This window comes from Schistocerca nitens, chromosome 1, assembly GCF_023898315.1.
Source record: "Schistocerca nitens isolate TAMUIC-IGC-003100 chromosome 1, iqSchNite1.1, whole genome shotgun sequence".
In the NCBI taxonomy this organism is placed as follows: domain Eukaryota; kingdom Metazoa; phylum Arthropoda; class Insecta; order Orthoptera; family Acrididae; genus Schistocerca; species Schistocerca nitens.
In genome coordinates, this window is record NC_064614.1 from 929789352 (window position 1) to 929810529 (window position 21178).

Below are 21178 nucleotides of genomic sequence, written 5' to 3' on the forward strand. Positions count from 1 at the left end.
CATATTTATCAATAATTGTAGTACTAAGTAAAACATCCTACTATTTCCTAGAAATTTACAAGAATTATCAAGTTGCCTTTGTAGTTTTTGTCTCAATATAAGACTTCCCCTGAATGTCATTCAGTGCAACAGTTTTGTTTTAAAATATCCTAGCTGTACTTATTTGCAGATGTTTCCATCATCGACACACTCAGAAATCATTTTTGATCGTTAACACATCAACTGGCCACTCTCTCTCTCTTTACTGTCTGTGTCTGAGCTCTGACTTTTGATATGAAATATCCCTGTCCCCCTCCCCCGGTCTTCCTGAATTTATGATACCATTACAGGCTATGACTGTCTATGTTCTTTGAAGATTGCTGTGATTATGCTTTTTTTAATCATTTTCCTGGCTCATTTAGATTTTAACAAAAGTTTTCTGGATTGTCCCAATTTTTTGCTAGTAATGAGCTCCTCTATTTTTGGTAATGGTTTCTAAACTACATATGCAACTGTGTCATGCAACTTGCTGAACTGTGCATTGTAAAGTGACAAACACGTATATTAAACATGTGTGTCAAAGGGAAAATGCTCTTGAGAATACTATAAAATTACACAGAGACAGAATGATTTTGCAAGTACTTAACTTCTAAGTAGTCAATAGATACACATAAACTAACATCCTAACTTTTGGAACTTTTAGTTTCTTCCACAGGGAGGAAAAGAGGGATCGATTAGAGAAGGTTAGAAAGCAGGGAAGTAATTCAGATTTCATCCTTATTCTGCATTTGTTATCATATTACTATTTATATTATTTAACATTATGCTATTTTTAGATACATATTACTGATGACGTATTCTCTCTTCACATAGGCCTACATGGTTTTCTCTTAAGACGGGATGCTGTATGACTTGGACACTTCTTTCACTCTACTGCATGCTGTGTTCCTTTTTTTACCTGGAATTTTAAATTAGGCAAGCTACTGTTCTCAAAAGGTGGAATTTTGTGTTTATGGAATTTTGAGTTTATGTCCGTGTGTTTGAACAAGCAAAGCCAGTCTTTATAGTTTAAATGTGAATGACATTAACAGTTATACTGATGAAATGTATTATAATATTTATTCTGCAGGTTGCATCTACCGACGAAGAAAAGGATTACTACAACAATGAGTGTGAAGTTGATGGCAAAGGAAATTCAGGGATTGAAGACAGAAGTGATCGCAAATACATTGAAGAGGAGGAAGAAGAAGAAGAAGATGAAGAAGAAGCTGAAGAAGATAATTTGTTGGACCCTTTCATCACCCATTTTAATTTTGAACTTGATTCTTCATTACTTGGGGCAGTTACAGAAGAGCCACCACATGTAATAAGATCACATGTAAAATGGCCAGTTCTTGGAAATTTAACAGTTACCCTACCATGTTCTATTGAAACAAGCACCAGTGATAAATTTGGGGAAGGCAAAATATCTATTAGTGAACAGAAAACCTTTGCTAAACAAGGAACAGTCCCTAAAATTGTCGAAGGTCCAGGCTGGCTGAAATTTTATGTGAAGTCTCAAATTCAGAACAACCTGACAAAAGCCAATTACTGTAATTTGAAGACAGATGAAACTAAAGAAATCATTTCCCTCACTCCATTGCAATGTGAATTGTTCTCAGTAATTTTCAAGTATCAAGATCTATATTTTCCAGAAAGAACATTTAATAACTGTGAACAGATTAAATTTTTATATTGTCTACATGCCATTAATCACATCTTGAAAACACGACTAAAAATTGTGCATCACAATGCAAAACTTTTAAAGAAACAAGAAGTACCTGATGAGTTCAGGGATCAAGGCTTAGTAAGGCCAAAAGTTTTAATAATTGTCCCCTTTAGACATTCAGCATACAGGTAACTTTTGGCCATTTATTCAATTCTTTGATAATATTTGTTTGGTACCATTTTAGTAACTCTGTGTAAAATGACATCTTGTGCTTCATTACTTGCATTCTTCTTTGAATAGACTCATTGCCTATAAACCTGTAGACCATATTCACATTGTATGTGTGTGTGTGTGTGTGTGTGTGTGTGTGTGTGTGTGTGTGATTTTTTCTCAGGATAGTCTTTCCTAATAATGTCTTTTATTAGGTTAGTTGGGCTGCAAAAGATGTGATGAGCAAGTAGATGAAGGATTGCAAGAAAGGAAGGGGGGAGAGCAAAGGAAGGGACAAGCTAAGTCATCAAAGAGAGCAGGTAGGTAGTAGCATGTCGTGGGCACTGAAAAGGGTGTTGGGTACAGGATAATGTTCAGTATTAAACACTGAGAGTGCAATGTGGAGAAAGATACTTTGATGTATAGACTTGATTATTTATGAATTAACTTAAGTCAGAGGGAAAGAGTAATGTAGCAAAGAGTGAGAAAGTTGACTGGCTGTGGGGCAGAAGCACAGTTGGAGTTAATTGAAGGACAGGGAATATCAGAGACTTGGGCATAAGAATTGCAGTACCAAAGGGTGTATTGGAAGGAGAGATCCCTCCTGTCCAATCAGAGAAACTATTGTTGGGGGTTAGATGCAGATGACATGCACTGTTGGACATTGAAACCAAACTTATACTTAACAACATGCTCTACCATCTAGTGGTTAACATTGTTCTTGGTTACAATTTGGTGATACCTCTTCATAGGTTTTTAGGAAATTGACATATTGCCTACTGAAAGTACGTGACCTTTTAATGTTTGTATAACTAGGGGGGAAACGAACATAGTAGAAGAAAAATTGGTAGCTTTGAGAGATGAAATACTGAAGGCAGCAGAGGATCAAGTAGGTAAAGAGATGAGGGCTAGTAGAAATCCTTGGGTAACACAAGGGAAATTCAGTTTAATTGATGAAAGGAGACAATATAAAAATGCAGTAAATGAAGTAGGCAAAAGGGAATACAAACATCTCAAAAACGAGATTGACAGGAAGTGCAAAATGGCTAAGCAGGAATGGCTAGAGGACAAATGTAAGGATGTAGAAGCATATATCACTAGGGGTAAGATAGGTGCCACCCACAGGAAAATTAGAGACCTTTGGAGAAAAGAGAACCACCTGTATGAATATCAAGAGCTCATATGGAAAACCAGTCCTAAGCAAAGAAGGGAAAGTAGAAAGGTGGAAGGAGTATATAGAGGGTCTATACAAGGGAAATGTGCTTGAGGACAAAATTATGGAAATAGAAGAGGGCATAGATGAAGATGAGATGGGAGATGTAATACTGCATGAAGCATTTGACAGAGCATTGAAAGGCCAAAGTCAAAACAAGGCTCCAGGAATAGAGAACTTTCCGTTAAAACTACTGATAGCCTTGGGAGATCTAGTCATGGCAAAACTCTACCATGTGGCAGATGTATGAGACAGGTGAAGTACCCACAGACTTCAAGAAGAATATAATAATAACAATTCCAGAGAAAGCAGGTTCTGACAGGTATGGAAATTACCTAACTATCAGTTTAATAAGTCATGGTTGCAAAATACCAACATGAATTCTTTACACACGAGTGGAAAAATGGTAGAATCCAACCTCAGGGATGATCACTTTGGATTCTGAAGAACTGTATGAACACGCAAGGTAATACTAACTCTACAACTTCTTGTAGAAGGTAGGTTAAGGAAAGGCAAACAGATGTTTATAGTTTTTTGTAGACTTAGAGAAAACTTTTGACAATGTTGACTGGAATACACTCTTTCAAATTCTTAAGATGGTAGGGATAAAATACAGTAGCAAAAGCCTATTTACAATTTGTGCAGAAACCAGAAGGCAGTTATAAGACTAGAGGGGCATGAAAGGGAAGCAGTGGTTGAGAAGGGAGTGAAACAGGGCTGTAGTCTATCCTCAATGTTGTTCAATCTGTATATTGAGCAAGCAATAAAGGGGGGGGGGGGGGCAACTTTAGAGTGGGAATTAGAGTCTAGGAGGAAGAAATAAAAGCTTTGAGGTTTGCTGATGACATTGTAATTCTATCAAGAGACAGCAAATGACTTGGAAGAGCAGCTGAATGCAACAGACAGTGTATTGAAAGGAGGAAATAAGATGAACATCAACAAAAGCAAAACAATGATAATGGGATGTAGTCAGATTAAATCAGGTGTTGCTGGGGGAATTAGATTAGGAAATGAGACAGTTAAAGTAGTAAATGAGTTTTGCTATATGGGAACCAAAATTACTGATGAGAGTCGAAGTAGAGAGGATATAAAATGTAGACTGCCTATGGCAAGGAAAGCATTTCTGAGGAAGAGAAATTTGTTAACATCGAGGATAGATTTAAGTGTCAGGAAGTCTTTTCTGCAGCGTCTGAAAGTAATGGTATGGAGCGTAGTCATGTATGGAAGTGAAACATGGACGATAAACAGCGTAGACAAGAAGAGAATAAAAGCTTTCAAAATGTGACGCTGCAGAAGAATGCTGAAGATTAGATGGATAAATCATGTAACTAATGAGGAGGTACTGAATAGAGTTAGGGAGACAAGGAATTTGTCGGACAACTTGACCAAAAGAAGGTATCAGTTGACAGAACACATTCTGAAGCATCAAGGGATCACCAGTTTGGTACTGGAGAGAGGCATGAAGAGTAAAAATTGTAAGGGAGACCAAGAGATGAATACAGCAAGCAGAATCATAAGGCTATAGATTCCAGTAGTTACTCGGAGATGAAGAGGCTTGCACAGGATAGTGTAGCATGGAGAGTTGCATCAAACCAGTGTTCGGGCTGAAGACCACAACAAAAACAACATAACATTTTGTAATGTCAATGACATATACACTATGTGATCAAAAGTATCCGGACACCTGGCTGAAACTGACTTACAAGTTTGTGGCACCCTCCATCAGTAATGCTGGGATTCAGTAGGGTGTTGGCCCACCCTTAGCCTTAATGACAGCTTCCACTCTTGCAGGCATAAGTTCAATCAGGTGCTGGAAGGTTTCTTGGGGAATGGCAGCCCATTCTTGATGGAGTGCTGCACTGATGGGAGGTATCGATAACGGTCATTGAGGCCCAGCATAAATTCAGCATTCCAAACATCCCAAAGCTGTTCTGTAGGATTCTGTGCAGGCCAGTCCATTACCGGGATGTTATTTCATGTAACCACTCTGCCACAGGCCATGCATTATGAACAGGTACTAGATCGCTTTGAAAGATGCAACCATCCCTCTTCAACAGTGGGAAGCAAGAAGGTGCTTAAAACGTCAAGGTAGGCCTGTGCTGTGATAGTGCCACACAAAAAAACAAGGGGTGCAAGTTCCCTCCATGAAAAACACGACCACACTATAACACCACCACCTCCTAATTTTACTGTTGACACTACACACGCTGGCAGATGACGTTCACCGGGCGTTCTCCATACCCGCACCCTGCCATCAGATCGCCACATTGTGTACTGTGATTCGTCACTCCACACAATGTTTTTCCATTGTTCAATTGTCCATTGTTTACACTGCTTACACCAAGTGAGGTGTCGTTTGTCATTTACTGGCGTGTTATGTGGCTTATGAGCAGACACTGGACCATGAAATCAAAGTTTTCTCACCTCCCGCCTAACTGTCATAGTAGTTGCAGTCGATCATGATGCAGTTAGGAATTCCTGTGTGATTGTCTGCATAGATGATCTGCCTGTTGTACATTATGACCCTCTTCAACTATCGGCAGTCTCTGTCAGTCAACAGATGAGGCCGGCCTGTACACTTTTGTGCTGTACGTGTCCCTTCATGTTTCCACTTCACTATCACATTGGGAACAGTGGACCTAGGGATATTTAGGGGTGTGTAAATCTTGCATACGGACGTATGACACAAGTGACACCCAATCACCTGACCACGTTCGAAGTCTGTATATATATACAAAAAATATTAATATTACTGGTTCAGCTTCACACAGACAAACAAATACAGCTAGGCACTTCAAACATCATAAAGGCATTTAACATTTCAGTGACTGTACATATCATCACGTCAGTCTGTTATTGTGTTCTTTTCCTATTATTGAATTCTAGTCCCCTATCACAGCTAAATTTTCCTCTCCTTTAAATATGTGAATATTTTTTTATTTCACATATATTCTTTCAATCTGTTGATCATTTGTGCTTTTAATTGGCATATGACCTTATACCAGGATATTCAATAATTAAAGTAACAAATTAATGAAGAAAAAAAACTTTTTAATGAAACAATGGAAAATCCATGATGGAATCTGACAATATTAGAGAAGTAAAGTTGCTACTCACCATACAGCAGAGATGCTGAGTCATGATGGGCATAACAAAAAGATTCACACAATTATAGCTTTTGGCCATTAAGGGCTTTGTCAGCAAACACGCAAAGGCAACTTGCACACATGGCTGCAGTCTCAGACAGCTGAAACCACACACAAACTTTTTAATGAGACTTTTACTACTTCTCAACATAATTCCTACAAAATATTAATGAACTTGTCCCCACAATGTGTAAGTTTTTTTATACCTGAAGCAGAGAAGGTTTTGTCGTGTTGTTTGAGTCACTTTCCCACAGATTCCTTGACTGCCTCATTGTTCCTGAACTTTTTTCCCTCATGAACCTCCTTGAGGGGACCAAACAAATGAAAATCTGAGGGAGCCAAATCTATACTATAGTGAGGATGAGGTAATATTTCCAAACCCATTTTTTCAATGGTTTCTGCCATCAGCTGGGTGGTGTGAGGGCAAGCATTGTTGTGTAACAATATCACACCTTTTCTTTGAGGCCCATGAAGTTTGTATTCCATTGCTGGCTTTACGTTTTTCATCAGCTTGTCTGAGTATAAGGCATTGTTTATTGTTGCTGATCTTCCAAATAATCAAAAACGATGATACTTTGCACGTCCCAAAAGATGGACAACACTTTTCTCTTATGGTGCTTGTACTCAGAATTTCTTTCAGACAGATGAGCTTAGTGCTTCCATTCGATGCTTTTGTCTTGTTGACTCTGGTTCAAAATGGTAAGCCCAAGTTTTATTGCAAATTAAAATCTTGTTTAAAAAGGGATGTACCATTTCATATCATTCTTTCAAGTCTCTGCACAATTTAAATCTTGTTTCATTGCATTGTTTGAATAACTCTTTTGAGACCCACCTTTCACTTGTTTAGCTATACTTGAATCTATTACTGATAACATTATGAACTATTACAACATTACCACAACTTTTATTGTTATATATTTAACTGCAATCCGTTGAATGGCATTAGTGCTGGTTTCTCGCAAAGGATTTACACTCAACTGGCCGACCAGGACTTTGCTCTCAAGTCAGTGAAGTTCAACCATTTCTGAACCCTTGTGCCCACTTATAAAAATTTCCACACTTCATTAAACTTTCAGCATACTGTAAAATCATTTGAGAAAAGGGTTTTTCACCTTCAGAAATCATAAAGTGGATTACTCAACTTCGTTCAACTAATATGTAAACTTCAAGCAGACACAGCATCGTTAAATAAAATATTGACATTAAAAACAAACCTATTTTTATTGTCAAGAAGAATACTATTTTTATTGTCAAGAAGAATACTATTTTTATTGTCAAGAAGAATACTCAGTTTTTGACAACGTAATGTAATTTGATATATAAAAATCAACTCACCAAGCAGCGGTAAAATGCACCAATAAAAAAAAGGTTATAATTAGGCAAGCTTCCAGAGCCAGTGACTCCTTCTTCAGGCTGAAGGGTTGAAGGGGAAGAAGTGGGGTGAAGGAAAAGGACTGTAGAGCACTAAGGAAAGAGGTAGATTTCAGAAAAGTCATCCAGAACCACAGGTCAGGGGAGACTTACCAGATGGGGTGAGAAGGAAAGCTTTTCTTCTCATCCGATCCAGTAAGTTTCCCATGACACGTGGTTCTTAGTGATTTTCCCTAGACCTATCCAGCCCCTTCCCTTCCCTTCCCTTCCCTTCCCTTCCCTTCCCTTCCCTTCCCTTCCCTTCCCTTCCACCCTTCTGTCTGAAGAAGAAGTCACTGGCTCCGAAAGCTTGCCTAATTATAACCTTTTATGTGTGTGTTCTGCCGCCACTTGGTGAGTAGATTACTTTATAATTTTTATTGTCAGCTGTTCTCAGCTAATCCCAATGATGGAAACTTAAAATCATGAAAAATAAAGAAAGAAAAAGAAAGGGCTCCTGCTACAAACTTTCATTTCTACTTCAGTTCCTTTGTTTAATTATTGAGTGTCCCTCATACTACCATGGTGGGTGTTGGCTGTGTGTCTATCTTGGCTATGATAATGCATTCACTATGCTGTTCATAGTAGTGTAAGTTCATTCTTATACCTACTCCTGCATTAGCACTGTTTGATTTTGTGTTTATAACAGTGTACTCATTAGTCATAAGCTTTCTTCCTCCTGCCACCAAACTTCACTAATTTCCACTATATCTCACTTCCCCTTTACATTACCTTTTTAAATTTTCTAATCTACCTGCCTAATTAAGAGATATGAAGTTCCAACCCATTGTATATTAGTTTTGTTTTTCCCAATGGTGACATTCACCTATGTAGTCCTTGTCCAGAGATCGATATTTTACCCAAATTGATGCAGGCATCATTTAACCATACAATAGGGCTGAATGCTATTGGGAAAAATAATGGCTGTAGTTTCCCCTTACTTAAGCTATCTGCAATACCAGCACACCAGAGTCATTTGACTGATATTATAAGGCCAGTTCAGTCTGTCTTTCTGACTGTTGCCCCTGCAGCTACTGAAAAGATTGCTGTTACTCTTCAGGAACCACATGTTTGCCTGGCTGCTCCACAGATACCCTCCAGTGTGGTGGCATCTGCGATATGGCTGACTGTGTTTTGAGACATGCAAGCCACCCTACCTCAGCAGGTTCCGTAATTCGTGGAAGGTGGATGATACAGTTGTAAAATAGCTGCAGCAGTGGATTAATGTGTGGTAGCATAACAACTGCCTTCATAATAGTCTCACCTCATAATTGTTAACGCAAAAGCCTCTAACAAGAATCAACATGCAACTTATACAGAGATCATAAATTAAAAGAAAGAAAACAGGAAAAACCATTCCACACTTGAAATATACTTTCTGCAATTTCTAAGGGTGCACATCAGTACGAGAGCCTCATATGAGGCACAGCAAATATTTCCCCTGGTCTGATTTTAGCTTAGTGATAATTGAACAAAATTGATATTTTTCATTAATGTATTGAATAGAATTGGTGAGAAGAGGAGTTTGTGGCACAACTTGACTAGAAGAAGGGATCGGTTGGTAGGACATGTTCTGAGGCATCAAGGGATCACCAGTTTAGTGTTGGAGGGCAGTGTGGAGGGTAAAAATCGTAGAGGGAGACCGAGAGATGAATATACTAAGCAGATTCAGAGGGATGTCGGTTGCAATAGGTACTGGGAGATGAAGAAGCTTGCACAGGATAGAGTAGCATGGAGAGCTGCATCAAACCAGTCTCAGGACTGAAGACCACAACAACAGCAGCAGCAGGTGTTGATTTTCATGACAAAATTTGCATGTTTGATATGTACCTAAGGATGCTTGTAAATGTACTTCCCATCTCTGTAGACCTCCACAAATATCACAGCACCTTATGCCAGCTGTCTTGGTCATCCCCATTTTACTCTGTTTTTAATACTTTTGATGTGTTTAAACCATTATTTGCAGCAAACTACTTCATTTTTTTAATAGTGCTCTTTTTATGTATCCTCTGAGAGAGTGGGTTCTATTCCCATCTTTAACACTTAGACTAACAGATTGGGGATGGGATGGTTGTAGGAGAGAGACCACGTGCCAGATCATGCATTCTGAGGGACACTCGACTGCAGCCACCCACATATCGACCTGACTATTTCTCTTAGCTTATTTTACTATTATCAGTCCTACTGATATTTATTCTATCTAAAGCCATTTTACTTCTTCTAGTACAGATCTCCTCTCCACCCAAGTGGAAGGAATTTCTTCCCTGGATATGGACTTACCCAAATACTTTTACCTCTCTTTCATTGTTATCAGTATTGCTTTTTTCCCAATATTTACCACTCCTACATATTATCACAGTTCATTCAAATTTCTGGATGATGCATCTAACTCCAGATGGAATGTTCCATAAATGAGGGGCTTATGACCTTGTGTCGCTTAATCACCCCCAACCCAACCAATCAAGCAGCAAATCACCCATCCCTCATGTCCATTCTGTTTTTCATTCTTTACCTACCTTCTTTTTACTTTCTCAGCAGCTCATCTTTCTGGTTTTTACACATAGTTTTGAGTACGCAAACACAGAATTGTGGTCATTTGATTATTTTTGGAAGAATTACTCTATTGATTCACACTTTGAGAAGGCATGGCCAAAAATTCATTTTAATTGAGTTAGTATTTCTCCCCTGTAAATAAGCATATTCATAATGGCATAGTCAGTCTCATGATCACCCACATTCCTGAAAATGAGAAACAGTTTTTCAAATAATTATAAAAGCTTTGCATTTATAATTGCAAGCAGTTATTCAGAATAATTGTTCAACATAAAATGATACAATATATAATTTGGTTAGAGTGAAGCATGAATAGTCACACATTTCTCTCATTTTATTTTTCTTTTGACTGTATTTATCATGTTGGCGATGGTTTTTCATAGCCTGCAGCTCCAGTCCTCTGCCAGCCAAATATCTGAGTTAATTCTGCAGCTAACCAAACCAGGATAATGAACTGCAGTGCAGCACACCACACCATTATGTTATCAACTTGTGTCATAGAGCTATGAGGCAGGTCAAACTCAATTCTCAAAGACAGCAATTAAAACAAAAAGTAATTTCTGTGTGTGCATCATTCATTATTGCATGTTTGTGATCGCATTACTCATCCCAGTCCATTATGTAGTGTAGAAGGTTTTTGGCAGTTCACACTCACATTCATTTCCCTATATTCTGCAACCGTGAAATCCTCTTCTGGCTCCTATCCCAAAGATGCTATCGTAACAACTGCCAATTATTGTTTAATTGTTGCAAAATTTCTTTTCTTTCTCATGCTGGGTGTGGGATTTTGAGGAGTATCCAGTAAATCCATGTCTCAAATGCTGCTCATCTTCGCATGGTCAAAACTTTCAGTGTCCAATCTTCCATACTATGTAATAATATCAACTACCTCATAGCATTTTATAAACTGAATTCTTATATCTAGTGTAAACTCTGCATTACACAAACATTCTTCAATTTCATACAAGCATTATGTGTGTAATAAACAAATTTGATCATCTGAGTTCCACATTCATTGAGTTCCTTCGTTTACCACAGCTCCAACACTTAAAAATGCACTACCTAAAAAAATAATAAAAAAAATTGAAGCACCTAGGTTGGGAAGAGGAAATGAAATGGGACTTCACAGGTTGAGAGGGTATGTGATGTTATTTCAGTCATTACAATATCCAATCAAATTCACAAAGGATTTGGTAGTACGAGCCCACTTATCAGTATGATGTTGCACCCCTCTTTCAGATGCATGCAGTGATTCAGTTGGGAAGGGTGTTAAAAGCTGTTGTATCCTTTCCTGAGGCAAGTTGGCCCACAACTGCTGTAATGGTCCTTGACACTCTAGAAACCAGCACTGGGACAGAATTGACATCCAAGCTGGACCCATACATGTTCTACCAGGAACAGGTCTGAGTACCACAATACTGTTGCAGGTAACACATGAGGATGCTTGATGTCCCTGCACGTACAGTTGTACCGTCAGAATTTCCTAAATCACTACAGACCATGACCTGAAGTCATACCTGATTGCTGTCCACACCATGATGCCAGTAGTAACATTGCTGTGACTCTCCAAAACATTGGAGAAATGAGACGTTTCCCCTCTCACCAAAGATGGTCATCCAGTGTAGTGCAGAACCACGATTCATTGCCGAATGCAGTATGACATCATTAATAGGCAGTCCACCGTTCAAAGTTATGACACAACTCCAAACACAGCCATTTGTATCTGTATTGCTTTAATGGAAGTCTACACATTGGACGGAAGTTCACTAGTCTGACTGCTGCTTGTCTCAGACTAATGGTGCGGGATGTCACAGAATGTTGCAGGGAGTCCGTTACATCTTCTCAGGTAGCAGTTGCAGCTGTAAAAGGGTTATGGCATGGTTAATGTGGTCGTCAACTGGAACCTTGATGAGAAGTTTTTGTACTTACCTTCCCATGGAGTTCAACATTGGGCGACTGCCACATCCGAATGCCCCACAGTTCTAGATGTTGCATGATTCGATCAGCCAGCCAAATGGAGACTTACGATGAGGCCTCTTCTAATCAAACACATGCCAATCCCATACATGAAATAACTTTAACTAGAGACAAAAATGAACCACAGAAGAATAAAGTTCTAGTTTGGCCATATCTACGTATTATTTCTACATCTACATCTACATTTACATCTACATTTATACTCCGCAAGCCACCCAACGGTGTGTGGCGGAGGGCACTTTACGTGCCACTGTCATTACCTCCCTTTCCTGTTCCAGTTGCGTATGGTTCGCGGGAAGAACAACTGTCTGAAAGCCTCCGTGCACGCTCTAATCGCTCTAATTTTACATTCGTGATCTCCTCGGGAGGTATAAGTAGGGGGAAGCAATATATTCGATACCTCATCCAGAAACGCACCCTCTCGAAACCTGGCGAGCAAGCTACACCGCGATGCAGAGAGCCTCTCTTGCAGAGTCTGCCACTTGAGTTTATTAAACATCTCCGTAACGCTATCACGGTTACCAAATAACCCTGTGACGAAACGCACCGCTCTTCTTTGGATCTTCTCTATCTCCTCCGTCAACCCGCTCTGGTACGGATCCCACACTGATGAGCAATACTCAAGTATAGGTCGAACGAGTGTTTTGTAACCCACCTCCTTTGTTGATGGACTACATTTTCTAAGGACTCTCCCAATGAATCTCAACCAGGTACCCGCCTTACCAACAATTAATTTTATATGATCATTCCACTTCAAATCGTTCCACAAGCATACTCCCAGATATTTTACAGAAGTAACTACTACCAGTGTTTGTTAGCAGTTACTTCTGTAAAATATCTGGGAGAATGCGTGCGGAACGATTACTCGATCTCTCAAGAGTACAAAATTATACATCAGTTACCGAACCACTAACAATCCACAATGATTATTGAGACACATACCATGTACATCACAACTGTTTTTGTAATCAGGAATCTACAAAATTAACTGTGAAGACTGCCCAAAATTTTATATTGGACAAGCAGGAAGAAAAATTAGTACACAATTTAAAAGGATACATGACAGTAAGTGACAATAACCCATCCACATGTGCTGCACATTTAAAAGACATTAACTACAAAATACCTAATATAGAGGGATCACTTCAAACATTACATAAGTTACAGAAAGGAAAAATCGTGGATGTAATGAAAGAAATTGATATTTACATCCATCTAAAAGATCAGTCAGACAGAGTTTTAAATGAGCAAAAAGACCAGAAAAATGGGAAATTCCTAGACAAGTTCCTACCAGTTCTACGGCAAAGCATTATGGAATCATTGAGCAGTTTTTACTCGACTCTTGTAGTTCTCAGTACTGTTCATAGTAGTGTAAGTTCATTCTTATACCTACTCCTGCATTAGCACTGTTTGATTTTGTGTTTATAACAGTGTACTCATTAGTCATAAGCTTTCTTCCTCCTGCCACCAAACTTCACTAATTTCCACTATATCTCACTTCCCCTTTACATTACCTTTTTAAATTTTCTAATCTACCTGCCTAATTAAGAGATATGAAGTTCCAACCCATTGTATATTAGTTTTGTTTTTCCCAATGGTGACATTCACCTATGTAGTCCTTGTCCAGAGATCGATATTTTACCCAAATTGATGCAGGCATCATTTAACCATACAATAGGGCTGAATGCTATTGGGAAAAATAATGGCTGTAGTTTCCCCTTACTTAAGCTATCTGCAATACCAGCACACCAGAGTCATTTGACTGATATTATAAGGCCAGTTCAGTCTGTCTTTCTGACTGTTGCTCTTCAGGAACCACATGTTTGCCTGGCTGCTCCACAGATACCCTCCAGTGTGGTGGCATCTGCGATATGGCTGACTGTGTTTTGAGACATGCAAGCCACCCTACCTCAGCAGGTTCCGTAATTCGTGGAAGGTGGATGATACAGTTGTAAAATAGCTGCAGCAGTGGATTAATGTGTGGTAGCATAACAACTGCCTTCATAATAGTCTCACCTCATAATTGTTAACGCAAAAGCCTCTAACAAGAATCAACATGCAACTTATACAGAGATCATAAATTAAAAGAAAGAAAACAGGAAAAACCATTCCACACTTGAAATATACTTTCTGCAATTTCTAAGGGTGCACATCAGTACGAGAGCCTCATATGAGGCACAGCAAATATTTCCCCTGGTCTGATTTTAGCTTAGTGATAATTGAACAAAATTGATATTTTTCATTAATGTATTGAATAGAATTGGTGAGAAGAGGAGTTTGTGGCACAACTTGACTAGAAGAAGGGATCGGTTGGTAGGACATGTTCTGAGGCATCAAGGGATCACCAGTTTAGTGTTGGAGGGCAGTGTGGAGGGTAAAAATCGTAGAGGGAGACCGAGAGATGAATATACTAAGCAGATTCAGAGGGATGTCGGTTGCAATAGGTACTGGGAGATGAAGAAGCTTGCACAGGATAGAGTAGCATGGAGAGCTGCATCAAACCAGTCTCAGGACTGAAGACCACAACAACAGCAGCAGCAGGTGTTGATTTTCATGACAAAATTTGCATGTTTGATATGTACCTAAGGATGCTTGTAAATGTACTTCCCATCTCTGTAGACCTCCACAAATATCACAGCAGTTTTAATAAATTTTGCTTTGTGACATAGTTTCTGGATTTAAAAGTATTTCTAGCTTGGAAAGATTTCATCAAATTTGTAAATGTGTAAATCAACACCAGCTACAAAGCAAAAATTACTATAGAACTGTGGATGCTCGCTCAAAGGCATCCAATTATTAAGGTATCACTAAAGCTCTCTTGGGAGGCAGTCATCACCTGTAAGAGCACATGTGATGGCAGACACTTTTGTTTTGTGTTCCATTGTCATCCGCACATTCTGTGCATCTGATTCCCTCATAATGTCTATTTGGAATGACTTCCACATGCAATCGTTGCTTGCATTCCTGACGATGGTTGCTGGATGGTAAGGGATGATGACTGTTCCTATTATAGTATTTTTCCAGCTCTTAAATTTCCACATCTCCCTGACAGATACAGTTCTGACTTAAGTGTTGACACCTTCTTATTTATCTTGTTCAACCCATCGCACAATATGCTATCCTTGATCATGTCATGTATGCTTTTGTGTCTCAGCATGCAGCTTTCTCCATCTGTTGTATAGCTGTCCATTGCACGCTCCGTGATGATATGTTGTGGCAATCTAAGCTGTCTGCAGTGGCATATATAACAGAAACAACATGACTTGATACACATAAACTATTTCATTTACTGTGAAGAGGCTTGTCATTAATCATATTGGTACTGTATTTATAAAAGTTTTCCCAGCGGATAGACAATACCATCATCTTTTACGAGCGCATCCGGGACAGTATTGTTTCTTCTTCCGATATTTCGGTTGATAACATTTCCAGCTCGATAAATCATGGAAAACATGGATTTCATGTCTGCATTCTTTGAGGAATTGTTGTTCTGAATCTTCATTGCCTAGCATTCCAACACATGCCATCCATTTCAGTAATCAGCCACACATTTTGTAAGCACTGTAAAATTGCTGACCTGTATACTGCCATATCCTGGTACTCTACTACCTAGAATCTTGCTTGTAAAATGTCCTGTTATTTAATGGAACTGGTAGACATGTAGCTTCTGTACTATTTTGGTTCTTTTTTCATGATAGTACATCTCAATGAGCTACTTCATAAGTGTGCACCAAGGCTCTGAGCAGCCACCAAGTGCCATACCTAACTGTAGACACACTAAAAGAATATTTAGAATAACATAAACATTATCAAGTTGAAATATGGATTACTGCCTTTTGTGCATACTTGACCATTGAAAAAGTATATATCACAATCAATAGTCATAGGATGAAAACATTAGGGGTCACAAAAGGCAATAGCAAAAAATTTTACAGTGTAGGTAAAGTAATGTAGTCCCTATGGAATCTTAATACACTGAGGTGGTAAATGCCATGGGATAGTAATATGTACGTATACAGATGGTATCATTTACACAAGGTATAAAAGGGCAGTGCACAGGAATTAACACTTTGAACACGGAATAGTGGTTGGGGCTAGGCGCATGGGACATTCCATTTCGGAAACTGTTAGGGAATTCAGTACCGAATTTTAGGCATCACCTTTCACCATGGACAACACAGTCTTCAATTAACGACCAAGAGCTGTGGTGTTTTCATAGAGTTGTCATTGCTACTACACAAACACACTGCATCAAATAACTGCAGAAATCAATGTGAGACATACAGCAAATTGATCTGTTAGGACAGTGGTGAAATGTGACATAATGGGGTATGGTAGCAGATGACCAACATGAGTGCCTTTGCTAATAGCACGGCATTGCCTGCAGCGCTTCTCTTGGGTTCAAGCATATCGGGTGGACACTAGATGACTGGAAAACTGTGGCCTGGTCAGATGAGTCACAATTTCAATTGGTAAGAGCTAATGGTAGGGTTCAAGAGTGGTGCAGGCCCCATGAAGCCATGAACTCAAGCTGTCAACAAGGCACTGTGCAAGATGGTGGTGGCTCTATAACAGTGTGGGATGTTTGCATGGAATGTACAGGCTGTTGTAGTCCAAGAACCAATCATTTGGCTACTTGGAGACCATTTGTGTTCACTAATGGACTTCATGTACCCAAACAACAAAGGAATTTTTATGGACGACAGTGCATCATGTCACCAGTCCACAATTGTTCTCGGTTGATTTGAAGATCATTCTGGACATTTCAACCAAATGATTTAACCAACCAGATCACCTACCATGAACATTGAATATTTATGGAACATAATGGAGATGTCAGTTCATGCACAAAATCCAGAACTGGCAACACTTTTGCAATTATGGACAGCTCTAGGGGCAACGGGGCTCGTTACTTCTGCAGGAGACTACTAACGACTTATTGAGTCCATACCATGTTGTGTTGCTGCACTACTCCAGACAAAAGAAAGTCCGAAGCAGTATTAGGAGGTGTCCCATGACTTTTGTCAACTCAGTGTAAAATGAACCTGAAAACATGTAAAAGGACTAAACAATGAGAAGGGATTCATTACAAAGTTAAAATTCCATTATTTTATAGAACTTTCGGTTTGGCCATAATCTCTGTAATGTTATAGGTGATAGCCAAAAGAATTTAATTACTGTTATTTATGATAAAACTGTTATCTTGTAGGTTTAGACTTTGCAGTTTCGTGCAAAGTGTACCTTCAGTTTATATTGTAGTTCCTACACAATTTCTGACGTAATTTGAACAGATTCTGGGTTTGTAACTTTTGTTCTGCAGTGAACAATCCCCACCATGCTAAATATGCTCTCTTCCACTAGATTTTGATTCATTTATTGTTTTTCAGTGCGAAAAATCTTCTGCCTGGCTACTATAGAATGGTCCAAGTTTGGGTGCTTTACCGTTTTAGGTATTTCATTTTGTATTCTTGTCATGTTTCTCTTTCCAACCTGGCAAGTTATGCACATACTTTTTTTTTTTTATTTGAGATTGTTGCAGTAAGTGTACTGTTTATATGAGGTATATACAAGGTTTAGTTATAAAGTAGTGGTAACACTGCCATAACATAAAGGATGTGCATCAAATGGCATACACACTGTCTGTAGTTGACAGCAGAAGGTCAGTTGAAGTAGTCCAGTGAGTGGTGACAGCTATGTTTGAGTCATTTGCTGTATGTACTGCCTGAAAGCGTGGGATGCCAATTGAAGCACCCTAACAGATGGTCACTGCAGCCTAACACTCCCAATTTCTGGCTAAATCACCTTCCTCTCACACCGAGAAGAAAATGATGGTGCCTTCTTGCACTGAATCACTTCGTGACAATGCGTGATGCCACACGGGAAACCCCTTGCTGGAGTTCCCTGTGTAGGGTGGAGCTGAGAGATACTGGAATGTCCACAGTATTTCTCCGGAATGAGTCCAAGCGAATATGATCTGTTGACCAAACTGAAGTAATCTCTTTGTGTCGTGCACTACAACACAGAGAAGACATCATCCGTGTCATAGGGTGGTCGTTGTGAGACATTGGCAGAGATGGTTGCACTGACGCTACGTGACATCTTCCATCTGTGAAGGAAAGGTGATTGAGATGTGGAGTGATTATATAGAGGGTATGTTATTTGGTGAATGCCTGTCAATGAAATCTGGTATAAATTACAACAGTGTTGTCACTACTTTTTATCCAACCCATGTACACTGTCCAGCCATATTAATATGACCACTTGTCAAAAGCCTGAAAAAGCACCTTTTGCAGTGTGGACCACTGTGTGATATGCAGGAAGAGAGTCAGTAACATTCTGGAACATGTGGAGCCATGCCAACTCCAGTGCCACACCCAGCTGCACTATGTGATCCCAAGGTTCTCTATGGGGTTTAAATCCAGAGGGTTTGGTGGCCAGAGGCATATGGTAAACTCATCCTGGTGCTCGTCAAACCCCACACGTACACTGTGAGCTGTGTGACATGTTGGATTGTCTTGCCTGGCAGATGCCATCATTCTGAGGAAAAACAAACTGCATGTAGGGGTGGACATAGTCCCCAAGGATAGATACATTGTGCTTTCCGTAATTATGAGATGACCCAGGGAATGCCACGATAACATTCGTAGATCATAATGCTCCTTCCTCTGGTCTGGATTGTTCCGACGATTGTGGCAAGGTGTTTCCTTTTAGATGTTTCATGCAGATGTGATTCATGCAGATGTGATTCATCTGAAAAGGCCATCCAGTTGTGGTACACTTCTGTTAATCCCTTGGCTCATCTGGGCAGTTGCGCAGTTAGTTGCTCAACATTTGCATGTCTATTAACTCATACCCATATCCACAGCTAACGTTCCTCCCTGTCATCTACGGCCTGTAGTGCACCACAGTTGCCCGAGTGCCGGTTTTGGATAGTGCCATTTTATCATGCACGGTAGACATTAACCCCAGTGACACACGAACAGTTTACAAATGTAGCCATTTCGGAAATGCTTCCACCCTTGGCTCAAAAGCCAATGCTCATGCTCGTGGGACGTCAGATAAATCACTCCATTTCCCCATTATGACAATGACTGTCCTGTTTCTCATGTTCCGCTAACATGCTTTATGTGCTCTCCTCTGCTAGTGCTGCCACCTGCCATTCTGTGATATAGCATTTGGGGAGAGAGATAATGTGAATTGTGCAGAGCTGTAGTCATTATCATTTAATTGCATCAAAAATTGTCTGTCCAGAAACGTGCACAGGTGTAGATGCATGTGTGTTTAATATGTTATGGCAGTTCTGGAACATTGGATAAATGTTAATTCCTTGTAGTTTTGGTGTGTGGCTTGATATTTACCTTTCCTGTACAATGATGTACAACAACACCAGCGTGGCACCACCAGCAGCAGCTATTCTCTCTTCCGTGTTGTCTTCGTCTCCGAAAAAGTCCATTTAAAAGTGCTGGGAGGTGGAGAATAGGACTTAGCTAGGTATGAGAATGAAAACTTGCGATTTCTGCATATTATAAATTTTGATTAAAACAATACCAGGAGAGAACCATTACAATGTCTTTATTGCATAAGCCAAAATGACTGAGGTACATTAAAAAAATTGATAGTTTTGTTCTTCTCCCTATAATATTTTTGCTGCATGGGGAAGGTACGAATATTTATTCATATGTGAAGGTCTTTAAAGAACCTACACAGTGAGTAGTTATTGCATGTTGATAGCCAAAAGAATTTAATTACTATTATTTGTGATAAAACTGTTACCTTGTAGGTTTAGACTCTGCACATAGATTGTTGTTGTTGTTGTTGTTGTTGTTGTGGTCTTCAGTCTTGAGACTGGTTTGATGCAGCTCTCCATGCTACTCTATCCTGTGCAAGCTTCTTCATCTCCCAGTACTTACTGCAACCTACATCCTTCTGAATTTGTTTAGTGTATTCATCTCTTGGTTGCCCTCTACGACTTTTACCCTCCACGCTGCCCTCCAATGCTAAATTTGTGATCCCTTGGTGCCTCAGAACATGTCCTACCAACCGGTCCCTTCTTCTTGTCAAGTTGTGCCACAAACTCCTCTTCTTCCCAATTCTATTCAATACCTCCTCCACATAGATAGTGGTCACATTATTGTGACTGGACAATGTAGTACCGTGTTTTCAATTTCTTGACCACAAAGTTTCTTGTTGCATTGATTTCCACATAGTAATATAGCCTTCGTTGTGATTTTGATGTATCTTTTCCTTGTGTGTCCACTTTTTACTTGTGTACTGACAGAGTATAATCTTCTTCTGGCAACACCAAATATTAGAGAAATGTGAAATTGGCTTCAGTTGTATGAATTTATTTATTGCAGAATTGTGCAGATGATGATATCAATTCTTTTGCCAGATGAAAAAGCAAATGTTATCAATAAAAGCCGGTTTTTTGAGGAATACACTGGAGAGAGTATTGCAATGCCAAAAAAGAATCCAAAACCAGAGGATTATGAGCTTACTTTTGCAGGAAATACTGATGACAATTTCAAGATAGGTTTATCAGTTACAAAGAAGAGTTTAAAGGTAAGTATATTTTTTTCTTTTTTAAGAAATGCTTGTTTTGTGTGTATATTTATTATGCTCCCATAATGTAATTTTTTTATCTTTACAGTTATATGCTGATTTTTATTCAGCAGATATAATAATTGCATCACCATTGGGACTACGTGTTGTTATTGGTGCTGAAGGTGAGAAAGAGCGGGACTTTGATTTTCTGTCATCCATAGAAGTCTTAATACTGGATCAGACTGAAATATTTTTGATGCAGGTAACACACTTGTAATAAAACTTTGTGAAAGGCAAATAGAAGGTTTTAAAAGAAGGCAGTGCAAAATATGTGATTCAATGTATTTTAGCCAATGGTGAAACAGATATATCCATCTTCTTGCAGATTCATGTATTTCTCAGAACGTAAACATATACATAGAAAGCTTTGATGTTTCA

General features: G+C 39.2%; 1 protein-coding gene across 2 annotated transcripts in view; it reads left to right on the forward strand.

Moving 5' to 3' along the window:
* Positions 1-21178, forward strand: part of LOC126193340 (U3 small nucleolar RNA-associated protein 25 homolog) — a 111944-nt gene that overhangs the window by 51347 nt on the left and 39419 nt on the right. For both annotated transcript variants that reach the window (XM_049932679.1, XM_049932678.1), the window contains exons 2-4: positions 1109-1875; positions 20554-20758; positions 20847-21002. In XM_049932679.1, coding sequence (XP_049788636.1) covers positions 1109-1875; positions 20554-20758; positions 20847-21002 — 1128 coding nt within the window. The remainder of the gene's footprint in view (positions 1-1108; positions 1876-20553; positions 20759-20846; positions 21003-21178) is intronic.